The sequence below is a fragment of the Leuciscus leuciscus genome (assembly GCF_965113295.1).
Source record: "Leuciscus leuciscus genome assembly, chromosome: 3".
NCBI classification, from domain to species: Eukaryota; Metazoa; Chordata; class Actinopteri; order Cypriniformes; family Leuciscidae; genus Leuciscus; species Leuciscus leuciscus.
Window position 1 is genome coordinate 30,555,278 of NC_138727.1, and position 25,806 is coordinate 30,581,083.

At 38.8% G+C, this 25,806-nt stretch overlaps 1 protein-coding gene and 1 long non-coding RNA gene across 2 annotated transcripts in view; one reads left to right on the forward strand and one right to left on the reverse strand.

Moving 5' to 3' along the window:
- LOC309495675 overlaps positions 1 to 25,806 on the reverse strand; it is a 295,015-nt gene that overhangs the window by 253,029 nt on the left and 16,180 nt on the right. The window lies entirely within an intron of this gene.
- vps8 (VPS8 subunit of CORVET complex) overlaps positions 1 to 25,806 on the forward strand; it is a 132,292-nt gene that overhangs the window by 32,566 nt on the left and 73,920 nt on the right. Inside the window, exons 21-27 of the mRNA XM_082165363.1 lie at positions 12,323 to 12,545; positions 12,639 to 12,728; positions 19,930 to 19,981; positions 20,964 to 21,006; positions 21,086 to 21,158; positions 25,269 to 25,388; positions 25,530 to 25,601. Of these exons, the coding sequence (XP_082021489.1) occupies positions 12,323 to 12,545; positions 12,639 to 12,728; positions 19,930 to 19,981; positions 20,964 to 21,006; positions 21,086 to 21,158; positions 25,269 to 25,388; positions 25,530 to 25,601 (673 nt within the window). The remainder of the gene's footprint in view (positions 1 to 12,322; positions 12,546 to 12,638; positions 12,729 to 19,929; positions 19,982 to 20,963; positions 21,007 to 21,085; positions 21,159 to 25,268; positions 25,389 to 25,529; positions 25,602 to 25,806) is intronic.

Consider the following 25,806-nt stretch of genomic DNA (forward strand, 5'->3'; position numbering starts at 1 on the left):
CTTCGCAGGTAGCGTTTGCGAACAAAGGTGGCTCACAAAACTGATTTCGGATAGACTTCTGAGGCAGCGTAACGGTTTAATGATCTAATAGAGCAACAAAATAGAGTGATAATCAAGCTATGCTACATCTATGCTTCCTTCAAATATCGATCAGATGAAGGTATCTCAGGAGACAGGAAGTGAAGCTAACATTGGATTCAGACTTGCCTTTATGTTGACCTTGACCTTGAAATACATTTTTCAGCTTTTGGACACAGCTAGGGTGACCACCCGTCCCGCTTTGTGTTGTACCGCATAGCATTTTGACCCCTTGTCCCGCACGTCGCATATTGAGAAAATGTCCTGCATTTTCATGAGTCAACTGGATGCGTATAGTTTTTCCACCTATATTTAACAGCGCTTTGTCAGAAGTACAAATACAACAGCTGTTTTTTAAATCCTTTCCAATGGTTGAAAAGAAAGGAGTAAACACGGTCACTAGGTTGTGACGACTGTCAATCAAAATGTGGACCGGTGATTGTTCCATGTGTTCCCTGTCAGAAAACATTAAAATTAAATACAAATTAAAATTTGTATTTAAAGGTGCTCTAAGTGATGTCACACGTTTTTTAGGCCGAAACATTTTTTGTCACATACAACAAACATCTCCTCACTATCCGCTAGCTGCCTGTCCCCTGAACACATTGTATAAAAATGCGGTCCCTGTAGACAGCCCAGGCTCCACAAACGGCAACAAAAACAAACTGGCCCAACCTGGACCACGAAACATAACAAACAGTGTTCCAGCCAATAACCGACAAGAATGATTTGGAGGTGGGGGTTGGGGAATTAGTGCGCGTGCACGTGAAGGGGGGTGTGGGAAGTGGAGGAAAGAGAAGCATGAAGAGGGAAGTTAGCTAGAGGAGAGATGTCCTAGAGAACGACAACGACTAATGCTAATTATATTCTCTTTAATTTTGATATGGCCGACACACGGCCAAAGAGACGACGTTCAGATGAAAAAAATAGCAAAGAAGAGGGAAAAGGAGAAGGAGTGCGCAAAGACCTGAATTTACATCGGAAAAGCCTGTTTCAGGAAGCATGGAAGGGAGGGGGAGGGGGAGGTATGGGATGAGGAGGGAGGGTGGGTCGAATAGCCTCTATTTTGTTTGAATGTCAACAAGAAGTGACTTCACCCAACATCGCTTAGAGCACCTTAATTTAACAGAATTTATCAAGTTGTTGCCTGCTGTGGTTGTTTTAATTCACATCCTTTCTAAAAATATGAGTTTTTGGTTTAATATATTCTTAATATATAAGTCTGTCAATGATCTAATTTCATGTTGTTTTATATTTTATTTGTTCATTGTTTATTTTGTTGGATTTTTGTTGGACTTGGTCAGAGCTGTTTCAAAAATAGTTATCTGCATGATGCCTGCTGCCTTTGGGCTCAGTGATGTTGAATTAAAATGACATGTAAAATAAATACATGTTGGGCCCTATTTTAACGATCTAAGCGCATGGTCTATAGCGCACGGCGCAAGTTCACTTAGGGCGTGTCCGAATCCACTTTTTCTAGTTTAACGACGGGAAAAATGGTCGGCGCGCCAGGCGCCTGGTCTAAATGGGTTGTCCCTATTCTCATAATGAGTAATGGGTGTGTTTTGGGATTTACGTGCGTTAAACCAATCAGAGTCTCATCTCCCATTCCCTTTAAATGCCAGTTGCGCTCACGCCATGGCAGATTCGCTATTTACATGACGGAATTTGAAAGTGGAAAGACCAAACGCGTCTCCAGACAGAGCGCAAACGGAACTGCTCGTGCGCAAGGTAAAAGTGTGCAAGCAGACCATCTACGGGACAAGCCGGATTCCAAAATATCTTTATGTACACTATAATAATCTTTTACATTGTAATCCTTTTATTTTAAATATTTGGGATGTTTGTGTGCTGCTGTGTGTCCCTGTGTGTTTAATAAGCAGAGTGTACGCGCGTTGTGGACCCGCCTATAGGCGCACATTACTAACGCGCTCATTAAATAACAAAAAAAAATTGCGCCATTGACTTTAGACCAGGTTTCAGTTGGTCAATGGCGCAGTCTATTTCTGTTGCCTCAAAATGGCAACGCGCCAACAATGCACCAGAACACACCTCGTTTTCATGGGCGCACAAATGGGCGCAAATGCATTTGCTATTTAAACAACGTGGCGCAGGACGTGCAAATGATAATTGCGTCGGACTGAAACTAGCGTTGCGCATGGCGCTGCATTGTACCGGGTGTAAGATAGGGCCCGTTATGTTACATTGTGATGTAATGGTGTTTTCTGGAAGGGACTAAAGAACAAATAACTTTTTTCAGCTGAAAGGCAGAATACAAATGTTTTTATTAAGTTAGATAGACATTATATAACAGTTTCAGGTTATATTTTACATTTGGTTTGTTTGATGGTGGTCACCCTAGACACAGCCCCCTATCATGTTAGCTCCAGCAGCCCCTCAGCCCAAGTTCAGCCCAAGTTCAGCCCAATTTCAAATCAGCAGGATCAGCACCCCTGACCCCCCTCCATCAACTTCCAGCTTTTCTACATTAGTATAAGCTCTTTATTCAGCCACACAGGATTTATAGCAGGTTTGTCAAAAGTTAATCTTCCTCTTATTCATTTTGAACAACACTTTTTTCATAGGTGGTACTTTGATGGTATTGTAGTAATACTGCAGTACTGTTCAGTGGTTTCAGGACCTCGATTTTACATTTGACATCAAGTGGTAAAACACTTCTTTCTTCCATAGAAGAAAGAAATTCATACAGTTTTGGAACAAGATGAAGATGATTAAATCATGACAGAATTTCAATATTTGGCAGATATTTTTCCTGCATACTTTATGGTTTTTAAGAATGAGGGCAATTACAGGACAGTTATTTTTGAGTCAGTTGTTTGTTAAATACCAGTTGAAGTCCTGTGAGTTGTACTGTTGAAGATCATGCACTTCAGCGGTTCTTGGCCTTTTTGACTCAAAGGCTCCCTTTTGTCCAACACAATATTCAAAGGCCCCTCTCACAATATAGGCTAAAATATTTCCTGTTTATTCTTATTTTTAAAACTTTTTTTAATTAACAGAACCTAAGAGTATTATATAGTAAATGTATTAACTACAACTTCAACTACTTTGTGATTCTAGAAGTTTAAAGAACTGTATGTTCTTGGATAACAACAATAATTACAGATTGTTTAGTTATTGATTTAATATTTATTGATAGTTTTTTTTTGCATACGCAGTTTTTATATTTATATATATATATATATATATATATATATATATATATATATATATATATATATATATATATAATATATAATATATATAATATATAATATATATAATATATATAATATATAATATATAATATATAATATATATAATATATAATATATATAATTATATATATATATATATATATATATATATATATATATATATATATATATATATATATATATATATATATATATATATAAAGAGATTAGTATATTAAATTTGGAAATTTGCTGATGCCCTCTGCCTAGACCCCCTGGTTGAGAACTAGCCTATTTTTCATTTATTTCTGAAACAGGAAGACAGCTCCTCCCTTTTTTTAAGATGGCCAATAGCGCTTCGCTTATTTTACAGTTGTCCAGAGCTGTTGAGCTCGGCAAAGCCGCATTTGACAGTTTATGACAGCCACAATCTAATAGATTCACCACTTCAGATTTAATATGAAACTGTTACTAAAGCAAAACAGTGATTGTAGTTTGTGTGAAAAAATATTTTGGTGCATGCATTTTGGTGCTGGTTCTATTTCCATGTCTGTTTAACCGTTTCTCCATCCTAATCTCCTCCACATCATTTTAAAATACAGTATTCTGTGCAGAATTCAAATGGGTCCAATACGTTTACTGGTCTGCGCATATGATCCGCTCTGTGTTATCGTGTCCCCGGACCAGAGAAGACTGTGCACGCTGCGGCGGTTCACATGACACTAACGCGAAACCAGACTTTATCCGCCCCAATGGAAAGTTATTTACACTGTCTGAATCGTTCTCTATCCCCTATATAGTGCACTATGCGCCATTCAACATATAGAAAATAGTATTAGTGTGACCAATTTCAGCCACAGCTTCAGCGTCTGTTTATAGTGTAGATGGCAGGACACTTTAGATTCTAGAGAGCATTTGATCGGACAGAAAATCTGATGAGAAGCTAAAGCATAATGATGTCATCAAAATCGTTGGTCCATATTGGTGGAAGTGAGACACTGTACTTTTTGAATGCTTATATCTTCTAAATGCAAATTTTGTCATTGTTTTGGAGTACACTAGCTTATAGATAACAGTTAGGCTAACATATTCATACTAAAAGCCAAAATTTCATAGGGACTTAAATACAGCGGACATTTTGGTAATCCATAGTTAATATTGAAAATACAAAGTTGAGCGTATCCCTGTATTGAAGGATGAACATATTCATAGACCATGGTATTTATGTGGTATTTCAAGGAACTTTAAAGTATACCAGGAAATTACCATGGTCCTTATTCAGATAAACATGGTTTTATTGGTGAATTGTTCTTGTTTGTTCTTTTAAATGCTCTGCATTTCTTGGTTGGATAAACCTGAATAAACATTAAAATGCACACTCAGTATTAGAAAATAATGATGAATGATAAACATCCTCAAATGAGAAAACTGCAACTTAAATAGAAGAGACTCTCTCTCACTCACTCACTCACTCACTCACTCACTCACTCACTCACTCACTCACTCACTCACTCACTCACTCACTCACTCACTCACTCACTCACTCACTCACACTCTCACTCTCACTCACAATCTTATTGTTTTCATTGCCTGTGGCTTGTGAAGACCTTGGAGTAATACACACACACACACACACACACACACACAAGCGCATGCATGCACATACATAAACACACAAAGAAAAACTGGCATCACAATATCCTTGGGCCAAACTCTCAGACATCTCATTACTGCCCTGCACATCTCTTTCTCTCTCTCTTTTTCTTGTGCTGATTATCATCTCCATCTGTTCTCTCTCTAGAAGTGTGTCAGTGTTAGCCAGTGTCAGCAGATAACCTCATCTCCCCTTTGATCCAGGACCAGTGTCCTAAAGCTTTTCCCCAATGTATGTTAGTGGAGTGCAGCAACAGCAGTTTTCCCTCTATGTTGAAAGTCTCAACTCCAAATTCAATCCAGGTTTTCTATTTCTCACTTTCTCCTAACTCACTTGGTCAAGAGTTAATTATTGTTAACACTTTCCATGCCCATTTTTCATTTGCCAGTCAGCAACTGCTTTTTGTATCATGAAATGGGCCTTACAATATTTTGTTGTGTGAATATGTAGACAGTCAATATATCAAAAGAAAGAAAAACTAGTCAATGGCAGGGAAGAGTTGGGTCATAAATTCTGGAAATCTTATCAAGGCCCGTGGAGGAAGGCCCGTCCCTTCTTTTCAAAGATGGAGTTTATGGAGAAGTATTTGCTGTAGGAACTAAGGGTACGTTTACACATCATTGATGTACTAACACAACAAACTCATGCAGAAGCATACGCCTATTTTCTAGTAGATGTGACAAATGAGAAGAGTCTGAAGGTAGTCTTTAGTCCAGCATATACTGATTTTCGGTGAAATCTGTCAACTCTGACTGCCCAAAAACTATCGACTGACTCTGACTTACAGCAACTAGTTTCAACTCCTCCTGACTGAAATTCTGGGCAAAAGTTGTTTAGTGTATTCTATTCTGCTTTAACGTTAATGTTCAGGCAAACATGTGACTCCATTCCACATTGCCCAAACCACCTGTTCCCAGATTAGCTGTGGTACAACCCTTAATACAACGCAGATGACAACGGTTCTTCAAATATATTTATAACAATGAAATTAGATTGTGTAAAGATGCTGTACAATTAATGGAATGTTGTATTACTGCCATTGGTTGTGTTCTTTCAGTTCATAAGATGTTGTGGTAATGTCAGTCTAGCGGAAGACAATGACAATGCTCTGTGTTGTCTTTCTCATATTATCAGATCGTAATTTTCTGCCATCACAGGCCAATTTCCCACCCTGTGTAATTTTGTTTCTTGCATTATCGGTGCCAGTAAAGGACAGCAGCTGCCTTTATCAGACCTGCCTCACGCTTTCTCAACCTCCACTCCTCTCTGCCTCTCCTCTCTTATCATCATACACTCCTGTCATTCCTTGTTATGGTGTTGTACATGACCAGACACTCCATGGTAATCCATCTGAAAATGATATATAAGCAAAAATAGCTGTAAGCAGCAGTTGGCGTTATCCATCAGGTGTAGGAAATTTAAAGTTGAATAAAACTAATAGAGCTTGAGTATTTTGGGTGGTTAACTTTCATCTACTTCTGCTGTTCTCAGTCTTTTTGACCCCAAGGCCATCCATGTCCAACATTTTGAACAATGTATATTTAACTTGCAACTATACATTCTTTCCATCCAGTAATTACATTCAACTTCATTAGTCATACACCCTTCATGCATGCAAAGTCTGTTGAATGTTTACCTTATAGTGATAATGAAACTTACAGCGTCAATAGGAATCCAGTTAATGATGAAATTGGATTTTAACCTTAACCTGAACAACAATAGGTTGTGTTTGACTCTTGCTTGGTGAACAATTTTTTTTTTTATGTACCAAAATTTCTGTAGATTTTTATTAACACTTCGTTGCACTTTATTTTGTAGAGCTGTTAGGTGTCATCCTTCAGTTGCATGGTTTAGTCCCTCCCCGACTTTCAAATATACTTACCTAAGGTTGTGTGCAGTGATATACAATGTGGATAGGTGAACTGGTAATTTATGTCATAGCTGTTTCTATACAAAGTGTTTTGTAATTTTATTTCTGAATGCAATTTTTTGTATATGTAAATTTTTTTTAAAATGTGTCAAAGTAAATTGGTACTAAAAAATATGTTAAATTAAAAGGACATACTTGAAAAAAAAAAAAGTTGGCATAAGTAGTCTGGCATAATCTGTATTATAATTTATTTTAAATAATCAGTGTAGCGTGTAGTTTAGTTTTTAAATAATAATATTTTATTTAAATTTTTGAACTGTCGATATTTGCTAGAATTCATGATACCATGTATCTGAACAAGATGTCCAGGACCTCCAGCAAAAAAATAGACCCACAACATTAAAGATCCAGCAGTATATTAACCGTGGGCATGGGGTATTTTTTATCCCTGTTTGCACCAAACCCATCCTGTGGATTTGCTGCCAAAAAGCTCTTCTTTTTTAGTTTCATCTGACCATAGAACCAGGTCCTGTTTGAAGTTCCAGTCGTGTATAATATGAATAATTGTGTCCAACGTGCTTTAGAGAAAACATTTATTTTTGGTTAGATTTTTGCGAATTTTTTTAATGAAAGAACAAAAGATAAAGAATGCAGATTTATTTTTACAGCCATCTTTGATCATATTTTCCAGGGGTGCCAATAATTATGTATGTCAAGGTCAATTTTGACCTATTTATGAAGACATGTCACTCATGTTCATGTCAGTCACATATGGAATATTTGTTGAAAATTTACATTTAAATTTCCTCCTAAAAATGTATGAAACCAAACTGAATACAACTATTATATTTAAGAACTTGGCACACATGTTAGATGTTGTTTTTAAACTAGATTTTTAAACATCTTCAGTTTTTATTATCTTGGACATAATTATTGTAATTGACGCACACATAGAGGGAAAGGTTATGCAAGGAAATGTCTCATTTACTGAATGTGCATGTTTGATGGTTTCTGCTTTTGTCCTCATATACACTGTTGACTCATGTTTGAGGTAGAGATGAGATTAATGGTGCTGTCTCTAGATGTGAAATATACTGACAGCTGTGACACTCTGTGTCAGTTGTTACAATGGGTTGATGCATTCCCTGATGTTGTCCTGTTTAAAGAGCCCTGCTGTTCACAGAATGCCAGAGTCTCTCAACATAATTGTGTGAATGTGTGTCTGTGTGTGTTGACATTGATGTGTGTGTATTTTGGGGCTTTCAAAGACCCGTCCCCTTCAGGGAAATGTGTTCTGTCATATTGGGACAAACTGTGAGATCCTGCGACTCTTGAGCAAAACACTGTATTATATAATAGTATTATAGAAAGAATATATATATAATAATAATAATAATTCATTACATTTATATAGCGCTTTTCTCGGCACTCAAAGCGCTTTACATAGAAGGGGGGAATCACCTCAACCACCACCAATGTGCAGCATCCACTTGGATGATGCGATGGCAGCCATACTGCGCCAGAACGCCCACCACACACCAGCTTACTGGTGGAGAGGAGACAGTATATATAAATGATATATAAATATATATATAAATGATAGCCTAAGCATTCACTTATAAACACTCTCGAGTGCTATTCCAGCTTGTTCAGTTCCAGTTCAGTCACCGTTCGAGTGATTTGGATGTTTCAAAAAAACACTCCGACAGAAACCTCCAGTTTTAAAAGAACTGCGTTTCTCGCTGCGTCCAGTTTCAAAGTTCTCTCTTAAGGGATTTGAAATGTCAAAAGTGCAGCGAATATGAACAAGTTTGTTTCCTATATTCACTGTGAAACACCCGTTCAGCGCCATTTGTGATATTTCTTCAAAAGCACTAGCCAACAAAGCATTGCATACTACAGTACAAAACCGTAATATAATAGTACACTCTAAACAAAAATGGTGCTAAATAGCACTAAAAGTGGTTCATTGGCTTGTAATCATAGGGGAACCACTTTAAGTGCCATATAGCACCTACCTTTGTCAAATGGTGCTATGTAGAACCATAAGAGGTGCCATATAGCACCTTAACCACCCCAAAGAACTGCTAAAGAACCGCTGAAGAACCAAACTGGGCTTAACAGGTTCTTTAAATGGTAGTGGTGCTATATAGCACCTTAACCACCGCAAAGAACCGCTGAAGAACCATTTTTTTTTTAGTGTGTAGATTAGTGCTGAAAATGGGCTGTAAATTAACAGTTGCTTACCATGCAAATTATTGGCCAGAATGCTTTGTTTTCTACAGTATGTTACTGTTTTAATAGAAAACATTGTTACTGTCAGAATTTTTTTATAGCATTCATTTTTTACAGATCTGTCAAAGGAAATCATCGCGTGCTGTCTTAAATAGTTAAGAGAAGCGTCTTCTCATAAGATAAGGACATGCAGTCTTATACATAATTATGAGACACCGATTAGTCATCAGTTTGAAGATGTTGCAGAAGTTGCAAGAAAACACCACATCCTGCTGACACACATATTTAAAATTTCTAAATAAACTTCAAAAAGGCTTAAAATTAACCAGTTTTATCCTACAGTTACAACTAACAGATGCTAGCGTGCAACACATAAACAATTTCATAAAATGTAGTTAAGTGTTTCATGACCCTTTAATTCTCAACCTCGTAATCATGGCCCAGGTAATTGAGTCTCCCACTGTTGTCCTTGGCACTCTGTTCTCTCTCTTTGTTTTTATTTTACATAAATTTTTTGACATTCACTCTGTTGGGCTCTTTCTCTTTCTCTGTGAAAGAAATGGGTTGAGGAAAAGAATGACATGAATAATAATGTTGGCTTTGATTTCCACAATGCTATCAATCCTGTTTTCCACAAACCAGCAGAACACACCCACACCCACAAAGACACAACCCAGGGTTAAATCTATTGAAAAGGAGGTTCTCTGCGCTTCTGTAATCCATTCCACAACAATCCGGTGCAACCAAGGCAGGACAAAACAGAGCAGAAAAAAGGGAATCGCCGGTGCAGCACAGATGTCTACTTATTAAAATTTTTATTTAAGGTGCATAACAATGACTTGACTAACGTTTCGATGTAAAGTTACATTTTCATCAGAGTCCAGGGTTAAATCTAGTTTGGTGATTAGGAGTAATAGCATTTATCCTGTTTTCTTCTCAATACCTCACTGTAACTGGGTGGGCCAAGTGTCTAATCACCATATAGGCATCAGTAGCCATGCATAGAATTTCGTCATTTCAAATAAATTTCATTCAGCTTCAGAATTATATGCACTCTAAATATGGGCTGATACCGTGCACATGTAAAGACACTTTCATCAGAATTAAAAAATAATTGAAGCGTCTTGTATCGAATCAAAACAGAACTCAATTTGTCCTGTGTTTTTCGTACGTCAGTGTTTTTTTTTGCGTAGTGATGGAGCGTAGGACTCAGAACGGAAAGTGTTGGGGAAGGGGGATGGGGGAATGCTGTGCCTTATTTTGTCACATCACATTGAAAGTGGCAACCCCAGTTACATGATCTGTAATTGACGTGTTTCTTATTTTGACATCACAAGGAATTTGTCTAAAACTAGTCTGATTAAAAGGTTTCTGTAGCATTTGATCTTATATTTAACAGATTATTAGACATAGAAATCTCTTTTAGACATATAGAAATTTCTTGTGGATCAAGCTGTCAAGTCTGTTCTGGGTTTGAGTTTTGTTTAGTTGTGATCTTGTTTGATTTGCACTGTTTCCAGTTCAGTTTCCTGTTGTCTTAGGGTACGTTTACACGACAACGATGTTTTTTCACGTACAGGCTCCAGAACGATCCCCGTTCACACAGATCCATGAAAACGACAAAAAATGCTGTATAATGCATGCCAGGCCAGTAGATGGCGAGGTCACTTTGTGAAGAAAAACTTATAAATCGGATTATTAAAAGATAAGTCTGCATATAAACATGTGTAAACAATACATGGACTCTCATTTGTTGTGTTCTTTAATGATCTGCGTGACTTTGCAAAGTTGTGGATCAAATACATTTTGCTGCTTACTAGGGAATAAGATTTGAGTTCTGAAAGTTATTTAGTAAGCAAAGTAAATTAAGGCAAAGCTAAATGTGACCTTTATTATAATGTGATAAGTTTGATTGATCATGATCAAGATTTCTTATATTCTGTAATTGTTTTAATAAATTAACAACAAATAAGTTTGATAAATTGCAGTTTAGGACTATTTAATGTTTAAAATGGGTTTCAAATATAATGTTAATTCACTGTATTCACACAGCATTGTTGTGTTTGTATCAGCTGGTATCAGAAGATTCCATTAAAGAAAAATATAATATATATTTAAAATACTTTATATTGATACTATAATTTGATGTGTAAATATTTTTTTATAATTTTTTATAAAATTGGGGACCTTTTAATTTTCACAATATAGGTGTATTACAGGCTTTAGCTGATCCATGAGCTACACAAGTTTTACACTCCCACTACCTATCATACTGTCTCCACAGAGACTTTAACCCCTGTGATCACTTCCTGTTTTCTGGTATAGAGTTCTGTTCCTCTCTCACTTTTCAGGTGCTTCTGACACTGTCGCCTCAGTAACTGATAAGCCCTTATCACAGTAGGTTTGTTTTTAAATGCATTTCCAGTTAATCAGTTGAATACTTTAAATTTCAGAGTTTAAATCTGTCACTAATGCATTATACTGAAGGATGCATATAGTTTGTAGCTGTAGTTTATATGCTCATTTTAAGGCTTTGTACACTGTGTTCAGTGTTTGTACTTTGATCAAGGAGCTCTTCTATAGCATGTGACAGACCTCTGCACTAGAAAGACCAGTTGCCTATAATATTTGCCTATTGCCAGTGAAATTATACCTTGCATGATCATTATAAACAGATCATATTTGGTATTAGGTTGATGACAACCTTGTATGATTTTCACATTTCTTTGCATTCATAGCTTTAGGTCATGTGTCTTCCATTTGTACTTAAAGGGTTAGTTAACCCAAAAATACCATTTCTGTCAGTAATTACTCACCCTCATGTTGTTCCAACCCCGTAAGACCTTCGTTCATCTTCGGAACACAAATTTCGATATTTTTGATTAAATCTGAGTGCTGGATCACTCCTCCATAGGCTTCTAAGACACTATAACTTGCTGGCCCAGAAAATGTATTAAAGACATCGTTAATATAGTCCAAGTGACTCCAGTGGCTCAATCTTAAGTTTATAAAGCGACGAGAATACTTTTTGTGCGCAAAAACAAACAAAAATAACGACTTTATTCCACTTTTCATTTCCTTCTCTCTGGGTCTCGAGTCTTTTCACGTAGTGTTTAAGCGTAGCGTGACCAGCGTTGCCCAATAGTAAGCCTAATAGTAAGATACAGATACTTTTGTGTATTCTGCCTTTTTCTGATTTTTGGTTTTCTAAACAAGTCTTGCTTTTTAATCACATTACTTAAATTCCCAATGATCTCATTCTTAAAAAACTATCTCATTTCTGCTCAGGGACCTACTGTTTAACCAAATCTACCCTCGGTTGGTGGAAAACTCAGTGGCCAGGGGTGTTTTTCTGGAGAGTCTGGAGCCCTACATTCTGAGCGAGCGGATTGGCTGTCTGACTGCACCTGTCATGAGAGACCTCCTCAGCTACTTCCAGGAGAACGGCATGATGGATAGTGTGGAGGGATGCCTGGTCCACATGGACATCACCAACCTGGACATACAACAGGTGTGTATGTGCGTATTTTTCATAGCTGCAGCACTTTATCATCTGTATTACCCGAGTCAACATATGTCTACCTAAAAACATGGATGCTTGTAGGTGGTGCAGATGTGCTGGGATAACCAGCTGTATGACGCCATGATCTACGTCTTCAACAGTGGCATGAACGACTACATCAGCCCCATGGAGGTATGATTGTTTGTGTTCAGTGTGCTTTGTGCTAAAAGGTGTTTTAAGGCTGGAATACACTACACGACTTTTAAAATCTGAACAGATTTTAAAACACTAGGCATTGTACACTTGCCAAATTTGTAAATGGTTATTGAGAAGAATTGGGCATCATCATACACTAAATGAGTGAGGATCACACACTTACATGGCACTCTGAATGCAATAAACTATTTCAGAAACAAGCACCTCATATAGGAGACACATGACAGATGAAAACAAACATGTATGTACCAGAGCTGACTGCAGTAGTTGCTGTAGTGACTTTGTGTTATGAATCGCGAAGAAATCAAGCCAATCGCGTTTGGATTCGGTCTTTGTTGGGTTGTAACAGTCTCATATTTTTAATGCAAAACAAAGTTATACAACGCAATAATGGGGGATTCAGTTTGCCTAATAGCTGTTCAAGAAGGAAAGATGCTCCTCAAATGAATAAACACTATTCTTTTTTTATAGTCCTATGCAAACAAAAATAAACACCCAAAAAGCAAATACAAGGGGAAAAAAAGCAACTACAATAAACAAAACAATGTAACGGATAGGTGCTTTACAGGAATTGGTCATTAGGTTGCACAATTCAATAAAGTGAAAATTGATGTGTGTAAGTCTTATCTGATGGTATAGTTCATCAAACAATGTCCAAAGTTGAGGCAGTCCCTTAGTAGATGAATACTCCAACCATTTGCGATGAGTTCACTCCAAACGATAACAGTTCTCATGCATCAGACTCTTCCAAATCAGGAACAGTCAGAAGGATGCCAAAATTCCCAAGCTTACATCCCTCTGGGGTTTAAATCCATATTTAGTTTGCATCATGCAGTGTTAAAGTCACCGATAAAGAGTCCTTCTAAAATACATACAAATAAACTGTCTCAAACTTCTTAGCAACAAACATTATCATCAAGGCACACTCTTAAATAACAGGAAAGAAAAAAAAATCCTTACTTTAAGTTGAGCTTGAAATGGAACATTTCCCAACCAGGACATAGCTCAAATGCAGGTAAGCCATGCTTTCTACTGCTGCTGTTCTGCTAACTTTCTCTACAAACCCACCTTTACTTAAGGAGCACATTTAGGCACCATAGCACCCCTAGCGGTGTGGAAGAAAGACTGCTGATAAAATACTTGTAACAGGCTTGTCTGTTACAGGGTTGACGTGGTTAGTATGACAAAGTAGTATGGCTAACCTTTTTAGTAAAGTGGCTGATATAATGTCACTACGATGTCTTCTAAAACAGCTCAAAATATCAAACATGTTTGATATCCTCCAACTGGATGGAATCATAGTCTGAAGCTAAAAATAATAAGAATTTGAGGCCATCATACACAGTGATTTTCTGTGAAATCTGTCTACCAACTGCAATGGCCAAAATCTGCAGACTGGCTCTGACTTACGGCAACTAGCAACTCGTCCAGACTGCAAATTGGGGCCAAAAACTGGGCAAATGTCATGCATTCCAGCTTTTTGTTTTATTTTTTTTATTCACACTCTGATGGTCTAATTGCCACACAAAGCAGAAACCTGGTAAGCCGTTGGGGACACCTCAAGGGTGTGTGTGCACATTTCTGATGTGTACATGTGAGTTTTTGCCCATAGAGTGTGGGTTTTTTGTGTGTGTTTCTAACCATTAGGCTAGAAAAGAAGATGAAAGGCGTGTTGTCAGAGGAATCTTCTGAACCCTAGATGAAAGGCGACGAGAAAGGGATTCATTTGTTTCATGGCCAAAATGTCACACACATACACACTGACCAAACACTCGTGTGTGTTATGCTGGATTATGTGACCATGTCTTGGAGAATAGACTACAGTGTTGTATACATTTTTATATTCAACACGATATGAGAAACACTTTCTCAGCAGGCTGCATTATGTTGTGAAAAAAAAAAGAAAAAAAGAATGTTTTAAAGAGGTCATAAACTGAGAAATCTATTAATATCATCATACTATAAGAATATCCTGTAAGTTTCAGAACTGAAAACTTCCTTATTAGTCCAAAAACAGCTTTTATTGTAACCAAGCCCAGCGAAAGAGTCGTTGTGGAATGTGCCTATGTAATAGATTAAAGACCGCCTCTGCAGAGGAAAATCAACGGCCACTTCATCATTGCAACTTTGGCCCCGCCACTGGCGTGTTAGTGAGATGAGGAGGAGAGAGCGATACAGGATCATTGTAGGCCTACTAACTTATAGAAATACAGGCTGATGGTCCACCTGCTGGGCATTGCTGCCTGACGCACCTCCACCGGTGCCTTTTGTGCAGGTGTGCTCCTCTGAGCACCTCTCTGGGCATAAAACGGATCATCAGCTGGGGACCACCAGTCATGTATGTTTTGCTCCTTTAACCCCAGTACATCTCCTGGTGGCGGAGCGATGGCAGGGATCACTCCCTGTCACCCCCTGCTGATGCCCTAGGTGTTATTTGGCCCCCACCCCCTATGCTTCCTCCTTAGCCACAGCCAAAAGCTGCCCTTCTCTGCCTCCTCTGCCAGTTCTTTAATGGCTTTTCGACACCCTGCTCCTGTACATTCCATTTCGCGGAGCAGGCGAACCGTTGAGGACCCATCGAAGCCCCTGCATCCCACTTCGACGGGACACGTGGTGGCTTTCCAGCCAGCCTCTCTGCAGTCTTCTACCAGGTCTGCATACTCGGCACGCTTCCGCTCGTTGGCAGCCTCCATTCCCTCCTCCCATGGGACAGTGAGCTCCACCAACAAGATGGTTTTGCATGGCTCTGACCACATGATCAGGTCTGCCCGGAGCAAAGTTTCTACGATCTCCCTGGGGAATTGGATGTGCCTCCCCAGGTCGACCCTCATGTTCCACTCACTGCCAGATGAGAGGACTCTAGATGTTGCTCTCTGGTAAGGGTGGTTGATTTTTTTTTTTTCTCCGGCCCTTGCAAACAGGATGGGACTTCTTGTAGGTGCTGAAGGTCTACTATTAGCCTCCTGTCTACATGACTCTGCCACCTCTGCTAGCTTCCTCAACACCAGATCGTGTCGCCACCTATAGCAGCCTTGGGACAATGCTGTCTTGCTGCCCGACAGGTTGTGCTGGAGGCTTGCATTGCTGGTACTGCAAAGGGGGCAGAGTTCTTCAGTGCCAAACCACTGGTGGAGGTTTCTGGGACAAGGTAGGGTGTCATAGGTGGATCTAATCAGGAATGCTGAGCGTGGCTTGGGGGATTTTCCACAGATCAGACCATGACAAATGCCTGTCTGTGACACCTTCCCATGACATCCAGCCTCCCTGCCGGCTCTGAGACACTGTCTTGATGTTAAGGCGCTCCTGCTCGGTCCTTGTCACTTCTGCCACCACTATGGCTCTCTGCTCTTCCTTGGAGGCCTTTGACCAGAAGAAGGGGGTCTCGCTCCTCCCAAGGCCTGCTCGACCCTCCTGGACTCTGCCGACTATTTCACAATGTTTCAGCCTGCTAATTGCCATGTTGACCTCTTCCTGGGCTTTCCACTTCCTCCCTGTTCGTATATTAGGGCCAGCTGCTCTCACCAGTTGGTCAGTGGATTCCCTCAGGTCCAGCAGCATCTGAGCCTTCTCCTGCTTGTATCCCAGTATCCCAGGCCAATGGATCGCAGTGGCAGCTGTAGTGTGTTCCTGCCGAAGAGGCCTACGTTTGATAGGCGTCTCGGCAGACCCAGTTTTCATCCTCGCCCACCCCACAAGCTTGTCAATCCTCTTCAGCAGTCTTGTTGTACATGCTGCTGTCTGGAGAATGGTGGTAATGTCGTCCATATAGCCTCTCACTGGTGGTAGCCTTTGGCCTGATGGTAACTTCATACCTCCAACCATCACCTTTGCCCCCATCAGGATAACCTCTAAGGCTGCTACAAACAGGATGGGAGAGATCGAGCATCCCATGGCAATGCCCACTTCCAGCTGTTGCCAGCCTGTCGTGAAGTCCTGATGGGTGCAACACATCTTGATGTCCTCAAAGTACTTGGCCACCAGGGCACGAATGCAGACAGGGATGTAGAAAAAGTCCAAGGCATACTCGATGAGTTGGTGGGGGACGGACCCATATGCGTTGGCAAGATCCAGCCACATCACATGCAGGTCACCGCTCTCTCTTTTTGCTCTCTGGATCTGCTCTCATATGACTGCAGAGTGTTCCACGCACCCTGGGAACCCTGGCACGCCTGCCTTCTGGCAGCTAGGGTCGATTTACCCATTGCTTATGAGGTAGGTGGTCAACCTCTTGGCCATGATGGAGAAGAAAATCTTGCCTTCAACATTCAGGAGTGCGATGCTCCTGAACTGGCTAATGGTGGTAGAGTTCGTTTCCTTCGGGATGAACACTGTAACAGCTCGTCGCCACTCCAAAGGGATGACTTTGTTCTTTCAGGCCACTCTCAGGAGGAACATTACCTGGTGATCCCAGCGGTGTTGACTTCGCTGGGTCACTGTACTGCCTTCTCCTCTTTGCTTGCCTTCCTCCACTGCTTTCGGAGCTGGCGCCGCCTCTTCACCAGTTGTTCGATCTCTCTTTCCCTCCTCCCCTTCTACTTTGAGCCCTTCTGCTTCTCAGCCACTACTCCGAACCTGCTTCTGCACTCCTCGTACAGGATGTCTCCAATGCAATTCAGCTTGGTTTCCACCTGGCCACGCAGTGAGTGCTCTAGGATGAAGCTGAGGTCCTCATCGAGCTGCTGCCGCCACACTACCATTTAACTAGCTGCCTCCGCCCAGTTTCTTTCCTCTCTGTCCTCTGGCCTGGCTCCTGGTAGCTGGGGTTTGATGATGATGATTTCCTAAGGGTGTTTTCTCCTGTGCCACCCTCAGAGGAATACGTGTCGACCAAGGACTCTCCTGTGTCCTCTACCTGCCTTCCCTCAGCAACGTTGGAACCCTCAGTACTAAAAATAACATTACCTTCCAAAGGATCCTAATGCTAGGAATGTGGTTATTTATTTTCAACAATGTGAATGGTTCAGTTCATTTCAATGTGGATTCATGCAGGCTTTGCAAACTGGCTTTCAAGATCTGGACTCGACAGTAATGCCACAACATAAGTAAATTTGTTAATTCTAATGCCTGATCTGTGACCATTGATTTCTGATATGTAATGATTCATGTACAGTCAGATGTCCTTTGTCAGATGTTTACTGGTTTCAGTTAGGGATGTTAATTTTCACAAATTCCCATGATCGATCGTCGTTTTAAATGAACAATCAATTAATTGTTAGCCTTAATACTGCAATATGCATCTACTGCAGTGGCATATGGCCAACGGCATGACAGGGTCTGCAAATGTTGCTCAAAACGACTAATACAGCGTGTCACCAACGACGCCTCAGATGCGTGCTTGTCAGAATGTGTATGCTCTTCTTGGGACAACGCGTTGAAAACGGCAACGTAAACCCAATTAATTCACAATGATTTAATAAAATAGTGTTCTCATGTTATGTAATATGACAGTCCCAATCATAGTTATTATTTGTCGTGCATTGCAGTTTGAGCTGTGCGCTAAATGAACACCGGAAAACTGGAGCACTTTGCTAGCGTGTTATTTAACTCAAAGAAACACATCCTATATGAGAATAATCAGATATATACAAAATAAACATACTATTACAAATTATATCTGCACAAAATGACGGGAATGCACAAGTGAACTTGAACTAAGTTACTTGCCATTCAGAATGACTGTTGTGGACGCGCTCTTCCTGGAGCAACGCGATGAAACATGGAAACTAAACCCGAATAATTCACAATGTTTTATCACAATATTGTTCTCTTTATAATGTTATGCAATATGACATTCCCAATCGTCCTTATTAGTTGTGCATTGCTGTTTGAGCAATGAAGCAATTGATTGCTGAAGCTGAAGATGATCAACGCACGCTTTACTACAGCGTTAATTCTTAACCAAATGCATCCTATATGAGATGAATCAGATATAGAAAGGACTACACAAAATAAACACAATGTTACAACTTACATTTGCACAAAACAAAAGGCTACGAAAGCACACACAAACTTAGTCATGATGACAGTGTAAAATGGTCCCAAACAAAACACCATAAGCACAAAACTTGCTTAATCAACGAAGTTTTATCGATTAAATGTATGATCGACAGTTAATCGATCATCGATTAATTGTTAACATCCCTAGAGTTAACATCCCTAGATTGTTGTCTAATCTGTGATTAAAAAAAAATATATATATATATATATATATAGACAGCGATCAAAGAATGCTCCCTTCACAATCGCTGGAGGTGTCAATCAAACAGCTCGATTTTATCAGGGCCTGAGTTCTGGACTCTTGCCAAAACTCCCATTATAATAGATTAATCTCTTATTTACATTGTGTTTGCACTGTTAGTTATGATGAAAGCATTCATGAGTGTGCAGAAATCGAGTTGTAATGATGAGATCATTGCATTCATGCACTCAGCATGTCTGTGATCGGCTACAATGCTCATCACTGCAACCTTTCATGCCACGTTCTAAATACAATGCCATAGATCTAAATATAATGCTATAATCAACACTTTCCACAATTAGTTAACCTTGAGAGCTGTAATAGTTATAGCTGTAAACGTGCTAAAAGTTTCCGAGGGAGAGTTCCACATGTATTAATACTTAGCTATTTCATATGCAAAGATGTTAGCCAATCACAGCAGTGGGTGTTTACACTGAAGTCTCACAGCAGACGCGCCCCTTAAAACACAGCGTTCAAATCCGAGGACTAAAATCAGTGTAGGAAAAATGCCTTTTGTTTCTTAATTTGAACCATTTTTGATGTAAAAATCACACTAACATTATAAGTGCACCCCAGGAAACATTATAAAACAATAAAACAATGCAGTTCATGACCCCTTTAAGAGTTAAAGAATGACATCAAAAGGGACCCCATTTATTTTTTTTCTGGTTGTATCATACACAATCTTTTCAGATAAAATCAAATTGGGACAGCTTGCTTCATCTCTGAAGTGACTATCCTTTGTAGTTAACGTTCATTTAATAGCTGATTATTGTTAGGCAGTAGCTAAGCAGCTATGGAGCCATTGAAATGTTTTTTATTTTTTATTTTATTCATACATTTTAAATAATATGGGTTACGAATGCTGTATCATGTTGACTTGTAAAAAAATATTATGTTAAATTAAATTCTTTTTATTTTATTTTTCCTGCTTTCCAGAAACTCTTTCAGGCAATTGGTCCTCATCTGCAAGAAGGAAAGCCTCTCACAGGTAGAACAGAGAACTGAACTACACCTGCAAACATACAAAACACATCCCACATACATCAAGACACCTGCTAAACTAGGGTGACAAGATGTCCCCATTTTTTATGGCTGGAGCTATCCCAGAAAATGTCCCTGGTTTTTTTTTGTGTTTTTTTTTTTACTGTGCATTGAAAAAGTGATTTTGTTCGATTTGGTAGAGTAGTTGGATTAGGTATCATTAACTAACAATTAACAATTTTTTAAAGCATTTATTAGTTTAGGTTAATGTTAATTTATAAATATAGTAATGATCGTTGTAGTGCTGAACTATTAGTCAAAATAAAACCAAAACCGCCATATGGCTTGCGATTATCAAATCACAAAGGCTGTGATTTAATTAAATAAATATAAGCACTGTGTGTTCAAGAGTGAAGCTTGGCAATGTGTTCTTGTACGATATTATTTTGCACAGTGTGTGCAACGTCTCAGTTCATAGTAAATGCTGCTCCACACAAACTGCATCTCTGAGTTTGGGTTGCATTAACATGCATTTAAGAACAGCAAATGTTGACAACATGTGCCAACCATCTTGCATAAATATGCAAAAGCCATGACGTAAAAAATGACGTAAATTCCTGTGAAATCTGACCCGACAGCTCAAAATTTAAATCAAGGCAAGACGATGTGAACACTATTCGTTTGTTTATTTATTTACTTACTTGCACAATAATTGAATTAGTTCATTTAAGCAAAACATTTGTATTTTTATTTTTATTTATACATTATTTTTATATAAATATTTATGTAACATTAACCAAGATTAATAAATGCTGTAAAAGTATCACGTACTATGGTCAGAATGTACAAAATCTGCCAAGAACACTGATGTTAATAGATGATTAAAAGTGTAATAACAAAGTAAAAAATATATATATTTCTGAAATCTGGTCAGCTAATGCTAAACTGCAGTGTACATAATCACATTTTCCATTTGTTTCCTGTCACAGATGAACATGTTGTGATGGGAAATAAACTGCTGGTGTACATCAGGTGAGGTGACTTTGTACGCAAGTACTGCAATAATGTACAGTTGCAGGCCATAACACATCTGTTCTTTCTCCTCTGCCAGCTGTTGTTTGGCAGGACGTGCCTATCCGTTAGGTGACATTCCTGAAGATCTGGTGCCTCAGGTGAAAAACCAGGTAAGTAGTTTGATTAAACCCAGATAGCATTGAGCGAAAGTGTATTGTTTGGTTAGCAAGTGTACTGCTAATTTCTGCTGTTTCATACAGTTGAACACCACAACACTCATGTCTGTTCTGTTTGTAGGGGGTTTGTATGAGTCACGCCACTTTTTCTGCCTCCGTTATATACAGCACAGATCTCATAGAAAACACAAGCGCGTGCGTGTTCAGTATTCTCAGCAGTTTGCTCTCAGCAGGGCTTTTTCCTCTTTGTTGCCCATCCAAAGTGCTCAAGTGATTCGTTCTGGGATGGACGACCTCCAAAGGAACTTAAATACAGACATGGATCTCAACCTAAAGCTAGAGTCTGTGTGTGTGTCTCTCTCTCTCTCTCTCTCTCTCTCTCTCTCTCTCTCTCTCTCTCTCTCTCTCTCTCTCTCTCTCTCTCTCTCTCTCTCTCTCATACAGACACATAGACTGCTGTCAAACTCTGTAGGTTTGAGTGAAAAGCGTGACAGACTGGGTTGTTTACCTCGATGATGTGTAGAAATGATCTGTACTCAGACAAGACTGAATGTTCTGGGAAAAAAGCTTTGGGTTTCAAGATGGGCTGCAGGATAGTCACTGTAAGAAAAAAGATTTGATAGAAAAACAGAAAATGTGCAGGTAATTTTCTTTCAGGAGATTATCGGTTAAGTTTACAGACATTTAAAACCCTAAAACACAACAAAACACTTATGTAAACACACACTTGTAAAAAAAAATATTTAAAATGATTAATTATGTAAAATAGTTACAGTACATTGGGTCCCATTTTTACAGACTTTTCTTAGAGTGCAGCATATCATATATATATATATATATATATATATATATATACACACACACACACACACACACACACACACACACACACACACACACACACACACACACACACACACACACACACATATATATATATATATATGTATATGTATGTGTGTGTGTGTGTATAGTATATAATACATGTAAAACACAGTAGTTTACAAGTACAATACAATATATGTAATGCAACGGAGTATTAAAATGAGAGAGGGATTTGTGACCTTGTGTGTGAATTTGGCATATCATCTTTTGGGCCCTAAGGGATCATGTTCAAAGAGACACATGTGCCCAGAGAGACTCCTGTTCCTCTTTGATCCTTCAACACACTGACACGCATGCACACATTCCCCTACAGTCTCTCTCTCTCTCTCACACACACACACACAGTGTCATATCTTCAGGTCCATGTCCTTGAGCCCACCCTCCTCCCTGCTGTAAAACACAACATTGGCATCTCAAAAATGAGCACCTCCAAATGATGCCCAATTACATCTTTTTATGTGTGTGTGAATGGGAGATAATGACTAACCTTTTGGTACGTGCTGCTCTCACACAAACACACACGCTAGTGGGAAACTGTACCACCTGGTCACCATGGCAACTAGTCAGCCCTGTACTGTACTCCGATGAGAATGGGTTGAATTTCAATTTAGTTATTGTGTAGAGGGATTGGCCCCCGAGTATATATGCAGAACAAATGAGAGAGATTTGAATATTACAGTGTTGTTTATTGTTGAATCACGGAAGCCACACCAGATATTTTGCCAAGAGATCTCTTATTTATGTGTGTGTGTCAGACAGAGATTTCTCTATTCCCTCACCCCATCATGCCAGCTGTAAATGGTTTATAGGTGTTTCTCCTCCCTCACCCCCTCATGCCTCTATTTCTCCTTCCTCTCACCCCGTCATGCCTTTATGTTTCTGTGAGTCAGTACAGTAAGGATTGAGCTTATATACACCACTCTGGGACTTACAACTAATTTGTAAGGTAGAAAAACATGTTGCTTACGTTTGAAAATGGAACGTATACCTCATGCTTACACATGGTACAATCCACTTTCCATATTAAAGGGATAGTTCACTTTGAAATTAATTTTTGGTATGTTTTAGCTTACCTCAAGGGCATCCAAGATGTAGGTGTCTTTTTTTTCCGCAGTAGTTTCAATTTTGATATTTTTAGGTCAAACCGTTCTTGTCTGTCAGTCATATAATGCAGGTCTATGGTCACGGTCTCAAAACACAAGCACAGAGTCCAAATTAAAACAAATCCCCGTCGTCCAAATTAAACAATTCCCCATCGTAAGTACACATTGATGGCCTCACACATTGTGTGAGAAAACGAACAGTATTTATATCGATTTTAGCTCTTATACACAGCCACGTCCAAGTGATCTGAGGGCGCTCGTGCATCCTGGTGTGTGACGTGTACGCAGACTGGTGCATAGATATATACACTAGATGTCGCCTTGTCTACGGCAGTTCATTGGAACGAATGTCTTTAAGGCGACATCTAGTATATATATCTATGCACCAGTCTGCGTACACGTCACACACCAGGATGCGCGAGCGCCCTCAGATCACTTGGACGTGGCTGTGTATAAGAGCTAAAATCTATATAAATACTGTTCGTTTTCTCACACAATGTGTGAGGCCATCAATGTGTACTTACGATGGGGAATTGTTTAATTTGGACGACGGGGAATTGTTTTAATTTGGACTCTGTGCATGCTGTTTGAGACCGTGACCATAGACCTGCATTATATGACTGACAGACAAGAACGGTTTGACCTAAAAATATCAAAATTGAAACTACTGCGGAAAAAAAGACACCTACATCTTGGATGCCCTTGAGGTAAGCTAAAACATACCAAAATTTAATTTCAAAGTGAACTATCCCTTTAAGAAGCTATTCCTCGGTGTATACATTTGTGGTACATTTGCATCAGTTGTAACATTCCTATCCTTGTAAAGAACATGCCAACTGAAGTATCATCATTAGTGGAACATCTCTGCTCAGTGAACGTTACATTGCACACATGCCTCTAAGAAAAATATAGCTCATCCCATATCTCTCATCAGCACACATGTACAACATACTCTGACACATACACATGGCATACTCAACATACTCATACTCTGACACAAAATTGATTATGAATTTATTTTTATGAAATTTGAAATAATTATGAAATTATGAAAATGAATAAAGAAAAATAATACAATAAAATAACATTAAACAGTACATTTTTAGTCTTCAAGCAATAATTACAACCTCAGTTAATACGTTTTGGCCCGGTTTCACAGACAGGGTTTAGATTAAGCCAGGATTAGGCCTTAGTTCAATTAGGGCATTTAAGTGGCTTTTATAAACGTACCTTTGAAAAAAACATTATTGATGTGCATCTTGAGACAAAACAATGGCACAAATATATTTTAAGATATGTCAGTGCAAGTTGCTTTCCGTTAAAACAGCTCAAGCATGCATTTTAGTCCGGGACTAGGCTTAAGCCTTGTCTGTGAAACTGGGGGTATAATAGGCAAGACAAGGCATTAAAGGCTTTTACATTGGTAGAATTTTTTTTTTCTTCCTGTTAATATATATTTCTTAAAGAATACTGAAAAAAGTATCACTGTTTCCACAAAAATATTAAGCAGCGCAACTGTCAACTCTCTGTGATAATAATAAGAAATATTTCTTTAGCACCAAATCATCATATTAGACTGATTTCTCAAAGATCATGTGACACTCAAGACTGGAGTAATGATGCTGAAAATTCAGCTTTGACATCACAGGAATTAATTACACTAAAACATTAATATTTTAAGCTATTTTAAATCGTAGTGATATCTCACAATATTTCTGGTTTATAATTTTTTGTTCTTTTTTAATAAATGCAGCCTTTGTGGAGACTTCTTCCAAATCTTACCATCCCCAACATTTTGAACAGTGAATAAATTAATTTAGGCATCACAACATTATAATATTAAGTATAAAAATGGATATTCATTTTGAGATTTGTTTAATTAGTGTTTTTAAAGATTAACTTTAAGCGTTAGATTACAGCAAAACAGCAGTATGCACAATTAAATATCCAGTATCGACCAATACTCTACCTTAAAAAAAACCCTCCAATATCTGCCTATAAGCAATATAACACTGATATATCATTCATCCTTAATTATAGTTAAAAATATCTTTATTATCAATTTATACAGTACTTACAGGATTCATTAAAAAGCAGTGTTCTGAATCCATTCCAGGTGTTTGAGTTCCTCATTCGTCTGCACTCGGTGGAGGCTGCAGAGGAAGAGGAAGTGTATCCCTACATCCGAACTCTCCTGCACTTCGACACTCGAGAGTTCCTCAATGTCCTGGCGCTGGTGTGCATCAGTTAATCCATAACTCAATAAGTATTACTCAACACATGAGTGCTCTAGTAATGTGTTATATGTTCTGGTCAGGGTGTACTGTAGTTAATTTGCCCTTTCAGATCTGAATGTTAATATATCTTTGCTTCACAGACATTTGAGGACTTCAAGAATGACAAACAGGCTCTGGAGTATCAGCAAAGGATTGTAGACATTTTACTGAAGGTGAATGAAACATATTTCACACTCTTTGTTTTTTTGCTCCCCTTTGTCACACACACACACACACACACACACACACACACACACACACACACACACACACACTTTCCCTCTATTTGTTTAAAAAGCTTTAGTCATTGGAATGTAAATCATGTGAATGGATCATTTTATCTGCTGGAGAACCGGCTCAGTACTGCAGTCTTCCTCC